The sequence below is a fragment of the Bombina bombina genome, chromosome 5 (genome assembly GCF_027579735.1).
Source record: "Bombina bombina isolate aBomBom1 chromosome 5, aBomBom1.pri, whole genome shotgun sequence".
NCBI classification, from domain to species: Eukaryota; Metazoa; Chordata; class Amphibia; order Anura; family Bombinatoridae; genus Bombina; species Bombina bombina.
The window spans coordinates 339,768,801-339,781,301 of NC_069503.1; the positions used below are offsets into that span (position 1 = coordinate 339,768,801).

General features: G+C 38.1%; 1 protein-coding gene across 1 annotated transcript in view; it reads left to right on the forward strand.

The window, feature by feature from the left end:
* The window catches only part of LOC128660336 (ATP-binding cassette sub-family B member 5), a 414,907-nt gene that overhangs the window by 370,275 nt on the left and 32,131 nt on the right, over nt 1–12,501 (forward strand). Inside the window, exons 27-28 of the mRNA XM_053714135.1 lie at nt 8,693–8,890; nt 12,116–12,322. Of these exons, the coding sequence (XP_053570110.1) occupies nt 8,693–8,890; nt 12,116–12,322 (405 nt within the window). The remainder of the gene's footprint in view (nt 1–8,692; nt 8,891–12,115; nt 12,323–12,501) is intronic.

Genomic DNA, 12,501 nt, shown 5'->3' on the forward strand with positions numbered 1-12,501 from the left:
CCAGCCCTTAAAAGGGCCTTTTGCGGGGCATGCCCCAAAGAATTCTGCTCTTTTGCCTGTAAAATAAAAATACAACCCCCCCAACATTAAAACCCACCACCCACATACCCCTAATCTAACCCAAACCCCCCTTAAATAAACTTAACACTACCCCCCTGAAGATCATCCTACCTTGAGTCGTCTTCAGCCAGCCGACCACCAATGGAACCGAAGAGGAGATCCAGAGAGGCAGAAGTCATCATCCAAGGGGCGCTGAAGAAGTCTTCCATCCGATGAAGTCATCATCCAGGCGGCGCTGAAGAGGTCTTCCAACCGGGCGATGTCATCTTCCAAGCGGCATCTTCAATCTTCTTTCTTCCGGATCCATCTTCATCCCGCCGACGCGGAACATCCTTCTTCCCCGACGGCCGACGACTGAATGAAGGTTCCTTTAAGGGACGTCATTCAAGATGGCGTCCCTTCAATTCCGATTGGCTGATAGGATTCTATCAGCCAATCGGAATTAAGGTAGGAAAACTCTGATTGGCTGATTGAATCAGCCAGTCAGATTGAAGTTCAATCCGATTGGCTGATCCAATCAGCCAATCAGATTGTGCTCGCATTCTATTGGCTGTTTTCCGAAAAACCAGGTACGCTGGGCCGGAAAAGTGCAGAGCGTACCTGCTAGTTTTTTGATAACTAGCAAAAGTAGTCAGATTGTGCCGCACTTGTGTGCAGAACATCTGGAGTGACGTAAGAATCGATCTGTGTCGGACTGAGTCCGGCGGATCGAAGCTTACGTCACTAAATTCTACTTTTGCCGGGCAGCAGGGCTTGATAACTAAGGTGAATCAGCCTCGCCACAAATATGCTGCGGATTTCCAGCGTATTTGAGGTTGACGGCTTGATAACTAGGGGCCTATGGGGGGTAGTTATCAAGCCATCTACTTTTCTGGCTTCGCCGGCCCAATACGTCCGCCTAAGCTCGCCTACCTTCGCCGCAGCGGACCTTGAATACGTTCGCCTAAGTTATCAAATAAAGCTGTCAAAAAGCTGCGGGGCGATGAGCAGTGGACTGTGAGAGTTATCACTCATCCGATCTCGCTGCTCTTCGGCTTTTTCCCAGCTTTATTGCTAGCCTGTCACTAAGCACCCACACTAAACTGCACTGTTCTACCCCCTATACCGGCGCCCCTGGAGCCTCCCGCAACTCAATAAAGTTACTAACCCCTAAACCGCCGCTCCTAGACCCTGCCGCAACTCTTATAAATGTATTAACCCCTAAACCGCCGCTCCCGGAGCCCACCGCCACCTACAATATACCTAGTAACCCCTATCCTGCCCCCCCTATACCGTCGCCCTCTATAATAAAATTATTAACCCCTATCCTGCTGATCCCACACCTCGCCGCAACTAAATAAATAGTTTAACCCCTAAACCGCCGCTCCCTGAACCCGCCGCAACCTATAATAAATTTATTAACCCCTATCCTGCCCCCCCTACACCGTCGCCACCTATAATAAATTTATTAACCCCTATCCTGCCCCCCACTACGACGCCGCCACTGTAATAAATTTATTAACCCCTAAACTGATGTCTAACACTAACCCTAACGCCCCCCTAACTTAAATATTAATTAAATAAATCTAAATAATATTTATATTATGAACTAAATTAATCCTATTTAAAACTAAATACTTACCTTTAAAATAAACCCTAATATAGCTACAATATAAATAATAATTATATTGTAGCTATCTTTGGATTTATTTTTATTTTACAGGCATCTTTCAATTTATTTTAACTAGGTACAATAGCTATTAAATAGTTATTAACTATTTAATAGCTACCTAGCTTAAATAAAGAGAAATTTACCTGTAAAATAAAAACTAACCTAAGTTACAATTACACCTAACACTACACTATACTTTAATATATTATTCCTATTTAAAACTAAATACTTACCTGTAAAATAAACCCTAAGATAGCTACAATATAAATAATATTTATATTGTAGCTATCTTAGGATTTATATTTATTTTACAGGTAAATTTGTATTTATTTTAGCTAGTTAGAATAGTTATTAAATAGTTATTAACTATTTAATAACAACCTAGCTAAAAGAAATACAAAATTACCTGTAAAATAAATCCTAACTTAAGTTACAATTAAACCTAACACTGCACTATCATTAAATTAATTAAATAAACTACCTACAAATAACTACAATTAAATACAATTACATAAACTAACTAAAGTACAAAAAATAAAAAAAAGCTAAGTTACAGAAAATAAAAAAATAAGTTACAAACATTTTACAAATATTACAAAAATTTTAAGCTACTTACACCTAATCTAAGCCCCCTAATAAAATAACAAACCCCCCCAAAATAAAAAAATGCCCTACCCTATTGTAAATTAAATAAAGTTCAACGCTCTTTTACCTTACCAGCCCTTAAAAGGGCCATTTGTGGGGGCATGCCCCCAAAAGTTCAGCTCTTTTGCCTGTAAATGAAAAATACAACCCCCCCCAACATTAAAACCCACCACCCACATACCCCTAATCTAACCCAAACCCCCTTACAAAAACCTAACACTAATCCCCTGAAGATCATCCTACCTTGAGTCGTCTTCACTCAGCCGAGCAGCGATGGAACCCAAGTGGACATCCGAACCGGCAGAAGTGATCATCCAAGGGGCGCTGAAGAAATCTTCCATCCGATGAAGTCATCATCCAGGCGGCGCTGAAGAAGTCTTCGATCCGGGCGATGTCATCTTCCAAGCCGGGTCTTGAATCTTCCTTCCGCCGCCGCGGAACCTCCTTCTTCACCGACGGACTACGACGAATGAAGGCTCCTTTAAGGGATGTCATCCAAGATGGCGTCCCCTCAATTCCGATTGGCTGATAGGATTCTATCAGCCAATCGGAATTAAGGTAGGAAAAATCTGATTGGCTGATGGAATCAGCCAATCAGATTCAAGTTCAATCCGATTGGCTGATCCAATCAGCCAATCAGATTGAGCTCGCATTCTATTGGCTGATCGGAACAGCCAATAGAATGCGAGCTCAATCTGATTGGCTGATTCCATCAGCCAATCAGATTTTTCCTACCTTAATTCCGATTGGCTAATAGAATCCTATCAGCCAATCGGAATTGAGGGGACGCCATCTTGGATGACGTCCCTTAAAGGAGCCTTCATTCGTCGTAGTCCGTAGGTGAAGAAGGAGGTTCCGCGTCGGTGGAAGGAAGATTCAAGACCCGGCTTGGAAGATGACATCGCCCGGATCGAAGACTTCTTCAGCGCCGCCTGGATGATGACTTCATCGGATGGAAGATTTCTTCAGCGCCCCTTGGATGATCACTTCTGCCGGTCCGGATGTCCACTTGGGTTCCATCGCTGCTCGGCTGAGTGAAGACGACTCAAGGTAGGATGATCTTCAGGGGATTAGTGTTAGGTTTTTGTAAGGGGGGTTTGGGTTAGATTAGGGGTATGTGGGTGGTGGGTTTTAATGTTGGGGGGGTTGTATTTTTCATTTACAGGCAAAAGAGCTGAACTTTTGGGGGCATGCCCCCACAAATGGCCCTTTTAAGGGCTGGTAAGGTAAAAGAGCTTTGAACTTTATTTAATTTAGAATAGGGTAGGGCATTTTTTAATTTTAGGGGGGTTTGTTATTTTATTAGGGGGCTTAGATTAGGTGTAAGTAGCTTAAAATTGTTGTAATATTTGTAAAATGTTTGTAACTTATTTTTTTATTTTCTGTAACTTAGCTTTTTTTATTTTTTGTACTTTAGTTAGTTTATGTAATTGTATTTAATTGTAGTTATTTGTAGGTAGTTTATTTAATTAATTTAATGATAGTGTAGTATTAGGTTTAATTGTAACTTAGGTTAGGATTTATTTTACAGGTAATTTTGTATTTCTTTTAGCTAGGTAGTTATTAAATAGTTAATAACTATTTAATAACTATTCTAACTAGCTAAAATAAATACAAAGTTACCTGTAAAATAAATATAAATCTTAAGATAGCTACAATGTAATTATTAATTATATTGTAGCTATCTTAGGGTTTATTTTATAGGTAAGTATTTAGTTTTAAATAGGAATAATTTATTAAAGTATAGTGTAGTGTTAGGTGTAATTGTAACTTAGGTTAGTTTTTATTTTACAGGTAAATTTCTCTTTATTTTAGCTAGGTAAGCTATTAAATAGTTAATAACTATTTAATAGCTATTGGACCTAGTTAAAATAAATTGAAAGTTTATTCAAGATAGCTACAATATAATTATTATTTATATTGTAGCTATATTAGGGTTTATTTTACAGGTAAGCATTTAGTTTTAAATAGGATTAATTTAGTTAATAATAGAAATATTATTTAGATTTATTTAATTAATATTTAAGTAAAGGGGGCATTAGGGTTAGTGTTAGACTTAGGTTTAGGGGTTAATAACGTTATTATAGAGGGCGGCGGTATAGGGGGGCAGGATAGGGGTTAATAGGTATAATGTAGGTGGCGGTGGGCTCCGGGAGCGGCGGTTTAGGGGTTAATACATTTATTATAGTTGCGGTGGGCTCCGGGAGCGGGGGTTTAGGGGTTAATACATTTATTATAGTTGCGGTGGGCTCCGGGAGCGGCGATTTAGGGGTTAATATGTATAGAGTAGCTTGCGGTGGGCTCCGGGAGCGGCGGTTTAGGGGGTAATAACTTTATTTACTTGCGGCGGTGTAGGGGGGGACAGATTAGTGGTGTTTAGACTCGGGGTACATGTTAGGGTGTTAGGTGCAGACATCTCCCATAGAAATCAATGGGATGTCGGGCAGCAGCGAACTTGTACTTTCGCTATGGTCAGACTCCCATTGATTCCTATGGGATCCGCCGCCTCCAGGCTGGCGCTTTGAAAACCAGGTACACTGGGCCGGAAAAGTGCCGAGCGTACCTGCTAGTTTTTTGATAACTAGCAAAAGTAGTGAGATTGTGCCGCACTTGTGTGCGGAACATCTGGAGTAACGTAAGAATCGATCTGTGTCGGACTGAGTCCGGCGGATCGAAGCTTACGTCACAAAATTCTACTTTTGCCGGTCTCGAGCCTTTGATAACTAAGGCGAATCAGCCTCGCCACAAATACGCTGCGGAATTCCAGCGTATTTGAGGTTGACGGCTTGATAACTAGGCCCCTATATGTTTACAATGATATTAATTAGCCTATGTCAAAAGTACCTGCACATATTTTTTAAGGCATGTAGATTTTATTGGCTAACAGGTGATTTTTGCATGTTGAAATAACATGCAGTGATTGTCAAAATGCATTGATTTACTTTGAGAATTCTCAGTTTAAGCAAACAGCTGTGAGTTGTAGCCCCAGAGATTGGACAATATCAGTATTCTCCCCGGGACCTTTTTAGCGGGTGCACCGGATTTTACTGACCACCCGGCTCAAATTTTAAACTGAAATTAGCTAATCTTAAAAATGTTCAATGTTTATTGCACAATTTATCATCAAATACATTTATTTTAACTTATGCAATTCATTTGTGCTTTGGATAGCAGAAAAATTATATAATATTAGAAAGTATTACACTGCCCCAAACTGGCTACTTTATAATGCCACTCGGCTGGCAAACTTTTCTGTGCAGAACAATGAGTATGCTACCATATGCTACATTTGCCTGTATGCTACCATATGCTACATTTGCCTGCATGCTATTATATGCTACATTTGTCTGTATGCTACTATATGCTACATTTGATGCTACTATATGCTACATTTGTCTGCATGCTACTTTATGCTACATTTGCCTGTACACTACGATATGCTACATTTGCCTGTACGCTACGATATGCTACATTTGCCGATATGCTACATTTGCCTGTACGCTGCTATATGCTACATTTGCCTGTACGCTACTATATGCTACATTTGTCTGTATGATGCTATATGCTACATTTGCCTGTATGCTACTATATGCTACATGTGTCTGTATGCTACCATATGCTACATTTGTCTGTATGCTATCATATGCTACATCTGTCTGTATGCTACTATATGCTACATTGGTCTGTATGCTACTATATGCTACATTTGCCAGTATGCTACTATATCCTACATTTGCCTGTATGCTACTATATGCTACATTGGTCTGTATGCTACTATATGCTACATTGGTCTGTATGCTACTATATGCTACATTTGCCTGTATGCTATCATATGCTACATTTTCCTGTATGCTATTATATGCTACATTTGTCTGTATGCTATCATATGCTACATTTGCCTGTATGCTATTATATTCTACATTTGTCTGTATGCTATCATATGCTACATCTGTCTGTATGCTACTATATGCTACATTGGTCTGTATGCTACTATATGCTACATTTGCCTGTATGCTACTATATGCTACATTGGTCTTTATGCTACTATATGCTTCATTGGTCTGTATGCTACTATATGCTACATTGATCTGTATGTTACTATATGCTACTTATTTCTGTATGCTACCATATGCTAGATTGATCTGTATGCTTCTATATGCTACATTTGTCTGTATGCTATCATATGCTACATTTGTCTGTATGCTACTATATGTTACATTTGTCTGTATGCTAATATATGTTACATTTGTCTGTATGCTAATATATGCTACATTTGCCTGTATGCTACTATATGCTACATTTGCTTGTATGCTACTATATGCTACATTTGTCTGTATGCTACTATATGCTACATTGGTCTGTATGCTACTATATGCTACATTGATCTGTATGCTACTATATCCTAGAAGACAGTGATTTGTTAACTTGATTTACTTATTTAATACATTTACCAGTGTTACAGTAGTTAGGGTCTGAAACTCAATGCAAGTACAGTTGTAATCAAAATTATTCAACCCCAATTTTAAATCGTTTATTGTCAAAATGTACAGATTCTCAGCTGTTTACAATGAACAAATCAAAAAAAAGCAACTGAAATAGCTCAACACAACAAATGCTTCAAAGGGTTTCCCCAAATTCAACTGTAAATGCAACTTTTAATAAATTTTCAAGTCTCAACATTATTCAACCTCTTCATGGCAAACATCTTTAATACTTAGTAAAGCACCCTTTTGCTCTTATGACCTGCTTCAAACAAGAAGCATAGACAGACACTAGCTTCTGGCAGCGTTCCAAAGGAATCTTAGCCCATTCCTCATGAGCAATGGCCTCCAGTTCAGTAATATTCTTGGGTTTGTGTGCTGCAACCGCCTTCTTCAAATCCCACCAGAGATTATTTATGGGGTTCAAATCAGGTGACTGTGATGGCCACTTTAGAATCTTACATGACTGCATCTGCAACTAAGCCTTTGTGGAATTTGAGGTATGCTTGGAATCATTGTCCTCTTGGAAGGTCTAATGATGCCCAAGCTTCAGATTCCTCACAGACGGCATGACTTTTTCTCCTAGGATTTTCTGACATTTCAATGAATCCATCTTACCTGCTGTAAATTTTTCAAGACCAGAGGATGTAAAGCAGCCCTAGAGCATCACCGAGCCACCACCATGCTTGTCATATGCGTCATTCTTCTTCCTCCAAACATACCGCTAATGCATTGAGTCAAAAAGTTTCAGTTTTGTTTCATCTCTCATCAGAACAGAATCCCAAAAATTCTGTGGCTTAATTATATAATTTTGAGCATATTGGAGCAGCCATTTCTTGTGCTTTTGGGTCAGTAGTGGCGTACGTCTTGAAGTCCTGGCATGGAATCCTTCTGCGTTTAGTACGCGCCACACTGTGCAAACTGAAACCTCAGTGCCTGTTGCCACCAAGTCTTGCTGCAGGTATTTTGCAGTCCCTCAAGGGTTTTTCTCAACCTGCCTTCTCAGAAATCTGGTTGCAGACTTAAATAGTTTCCTTTTTCCTTCCCGTCCAGGTAGTGTAACCACTGTTCCTTTAACTTTGAACTTGTGAACTATGCTTCCAATAGTGTCTATAGGAACATTCAGTGCCTTCACTATTTTTTGTATCCTGTTACTTGTTTGTAAAGGGTGATGATCTCTTCTCTTAACTTTATTGGACCATTCTCTAGCCATATTTCTAACATGCAGTCAAATGTGACACTCAACAAACCCCTAGCCAGTTCAGGTATTTCATGTGTTCTAGCTCAAGCACACCTGGTGCAACTAACGAAGCCCTTGATTAGTTGCATCAGGTGTGCTTGAGACAACACCTGTTTTGCATATTTCTTATGTTTTGAGGGATTCTATTCAGGGGGTTGAATAATTTTGAGACTGCAGAATTTATTAAACATTGCATTTACAGTTGAATTAGGGGAAACCACTTGAATCATTCATTATGTTAGCTATATCAGTTGCTTTTGTTTGATTTGTTTATTGCAAACAGTGGAAAGTCTGTACATTTTGACAATAAACCTGATTTGCAATGGGGGTTGAATAACTTTGATTACAACTGAAGCTGCTATTATTTAGTAAGTCTCATGTGGTGAACTGTCACTAAATAATATGTGAATTTGTTCAAGATCTAGTCTTGCTCTATATTCAATTTACTCAATTTGTTAGAATTAAATAGCACTAAACCAAAACCTAAAGATTTTTAAAATATGTTTGTCATGCGGAAATAAACATTTTTTTTTCTGTTCTACTAAGCAATGTATTTTAAATTGTGTAACAAATCTAAAGTTTTAAAGTTGTGATATTTATTTTTTCTTTCAATAGGAAACATTTCAGGGGAATTTAGAATTCCAGAAAATTTCATTCAATTATCCATCTCGTCCAGATGTTCCTGTGCTAAAAGAATTTTCTGTTAAAATTGGAAGTGGACAAACAGTGGCATTTGTTGGTAGCAGTGGGTGTGGCAAAAGTACTTCTGTTCAGCTCCTCCAGAGATTCTATGATCCACTTCAGGGGAAAGTGGTATGATAACCTTTTTTTTAGAAATCTTGAAAAAGTATTGTGTGCCAGCATGTGTAATATATTTTTAAGTATTATTATATAAAGGTTCTTGTGGCATTTGTTATCTTCTTCAACTATAGTCAACTATTTTATCCTCAGCCTCAAATAATATAGTTCTCAATTAGAATTAGGTTTTACTTAAAGGGACAGTACCAAAAAAATATTATTGTTTCAAAAAAATATAGATCCTTTTATTACCCATCCCCCAGTTTTGCATAACTAACACTTATATTGATATACTTTTTACCTCTATGATTATCTTGTATCTAAGCTGCTGCAGACTGCCCCCTAATCTCAGTGCTATTTACAATCTTGCATTTCAGTCAATTAGTGCTGCTTCATTACTCCATGGAATATGACACACATGAACTAGCATTGTCTGGCTGTGAAAAGCTGATAACATGCCCTGAGATAAGAGGCAGCCTGTAGAGGCCAAGGGGCCAATTTATCATGCCCCGTATGCATCTGTTTCTGCGTGAACCTTCAGGCTCGCCAGAAACCGTAGTTAAGAAGCAGCAGAGGACAGCAATCAACCCGATTGGATATGATGGGTTGATTGACACCCCCTGCTAGCGGCTGATTGGCCGTGAATGTGCAGGGGGTGGCATTGCACAAGCATTGCTAGTGGAATGCTTGTGCAATGATAAATGACAACAGCGTATGCTGTCGGCATTTATCAATGTGCGGCAGACATTGTCCACACATTGATAATTTGGCCCCTAATGCCTTGATGATCGAAAGGGTTGTGAGGCAGCGATATATTTAAAAAGAATCTGACGCAATGTCGAGAATGCCGGTGAAGTATTCAAAAGTGCTGTTATTACTGTTTAAAAGTAGCATCGCTGAGAGGCATTTTACTATACATCGCAATGGGTGGCAATGCTGGCAAAATATTCCATGCAGCATCGACACCGACATTCAAATTCAAACATGTTAACAAATATGTAATCTTATACAATATAAGGTGGTTTTGTGACAAAAATAAAGACTTGTAAACAAATATTTTAGGATATGAAAAAATTAACACTTTATTCAAACAAAAGAAAAAAGAAAAAAAAACACACACATATATATAGATACATATATGTGTGCAAAATTTTTGCTTTTCTTCTTTTTCTTTTGTTTGAAAAAAGTATTAATGATTTTTTTCATATCTTAAATTATTGAGTGTGTAATTCAGCGCTGAATGTTTACACTCCAAATTCTTAATGTATTTATAGTTAACAAATATGGAAGCTTACACACAGGGCCAGCCTTAGGGCGAGGCAACCAAGGGGGGCTCCGCACTGGCCCTGACTGATTGTGCAGATCTTGTAATACAGCATACAAGTATAGCTCGCTCATACAGCGGGTTAGGGACCGGAATCCTGCTGTAAAGTGAAAACCGCCTTAAAGTGAAACAAGGCAGTTTTAGCTTTCTTTTTTACTTGTCAGTGTGTTTAAAGACTTGAAAACCTGTTTGAACTAACATTTATTAGGGGTGCAATAGTGCTATGTTTAGTTTAACACTCGCACTACACAGTATTCAATTAGTATTCAATAAATACTGTACCTGTAAAATAGTGACAATTACTGTAGTAAAATTTGCCAGACTATAGCACTGAGACACAAATTGCACTGTAATGATGTAAACAGAATGAACTAAGCATAACAAAATGGTGCCAGTCACTTTTCTCACAATCTCATGATGATTACAGCACTATTTCAAAATCCTTGGAGGTTGAACTTCAGCTCCACAAAGCGCTGTATTAGCGAATCGCTGTAAAGTGAAGCACTGTAAAGTGAGGTATACCTGTACATGTATTTTATTATTTATCTAAATTAGCAACAAAGTTGTTATCCTCTCACATCCCCTCTATTCTTTTTGTAAAAGCTGCTCTCAGTACAGGACTACAACCTGTGCCCAGGCTTTTTTACAGAGAGCAGAGGCGAGCTAAGGCGGGTGCTGGGGGTTTCGACTAGGTTCTAGCATTTTAAACATTGGAAAAGTAATTTTTGATTCAGGATGCTGAAATTATTTTAGGGATTCTTAAGGGTAATTTTGTTGAAAGCCTGGTTATTAGTTCACGGCTTGCAGATTGTGATGTGTGTGAATGTATCTGTGTGTATCCGTGTATTTGTGTATGTATCTGTGTGTATGTGTGTATGTATCTGTATATGTGTGTATGTATCTGTGTGCATATCTGTATGTATCTGTGTGTATGTCTGTTTGTATCTGTGTGCATGTCTGTATGTATATGTGTGTATGTCTGTTTGTATATGTGTGTGTGTACAGGTATCTGTGTGTATGTCTGTATGTGTCTGTATGTATCCATGTATGTACATGTGTATGTCTGTATGTATCTGTGTATGTGTGTGTGTGTATGTATCTGTGTATATGTCTGTATGTATCTGTATGTGTGTGTATATATATATATATATATATATATATATATATATATATATATGTGTGTGTGTGTGTGTGTATCTGTGTGTATGTCTGTATGTATCTGTGTATGTATTTGTGTGTATGTCTGTATGTATCTGTGTATTTGTGTGTGTGTATGTATCTGTGTGTATGTCTGTATGTATCTGTGTATGTGTGTGTGTATGTATCTGTGTGTATTTCTGTATGTATGTGTATGTATCTATGTGTGTGTATATATCTGTGTGTGTGTGTGTGTGTATGTATCTGTGTGTATGTCTGTATGTATCTGTGTATTTGTGTGTGTATGTATCTGTGTGTATGTATGTATCTGTTCGTGTGTGTGTGTATGTATCTGTGTGTATGTCTGTATGTATGTATCTGTGTATGTGTGTGTGTATGTATCTGTATGTATGTCTATGTATCGGTGTGTGTATGTATCTGTGTGTATGTCTGTATGTATTTGTGTATGCGTGTATGCATGTATCTGTGTGTGTGTGTGTGTGTGTATATGCGTAGCATAGTTCACTTTCTTTTTTATGTTTTGGAGGGGGGCCCACACTCTCATATTGCTAGAGCCCGCACTTGCTAGATCCGGCCCTGCTTACACAATATAACATTGTGTTGTGACAAAAAAAAATAAAGACTTGTTAACAAGTTCAGGTGGAGAACACATGAGAAATTACATATATTTTACTATAAAATAGGAAAAGGTATCAATTGTATTAAAAAAAATACATTTTGGTAGCAAACAATAACATTATTGCATTTTCTGTTTGCAGCTATTTGATGGTTTGGATGCCAAAGGTTTAAACATACAGTGGCTCCGTGCTCAGATTGGAATAGTGTCTCAGGAACCTGTGCTGTTTGACTGCAGCATTGCTGAAAACATTGCCTATGGTGACAACTCACGCACTGTTTCTATGGATGAAATAGAAAACGCAGCAAAAGCAGCAAACATCCATTCATTTATAGAAGGCCTACCTGAGGTATTGAAGTGCAAGCTCTGTTTCTCAAAATAGAAGTGTAACTTATAAAAAATAATTTTCCTAAATGTAATTTTAATTTGATTATTTAGACAAAAAAAGAAATAGAGTTTACAAAAGAGGAAGCAGCTAATCTTAAAAGAAATCATTTATTTTTCCCAAAAGATAAAAAGCTATATACA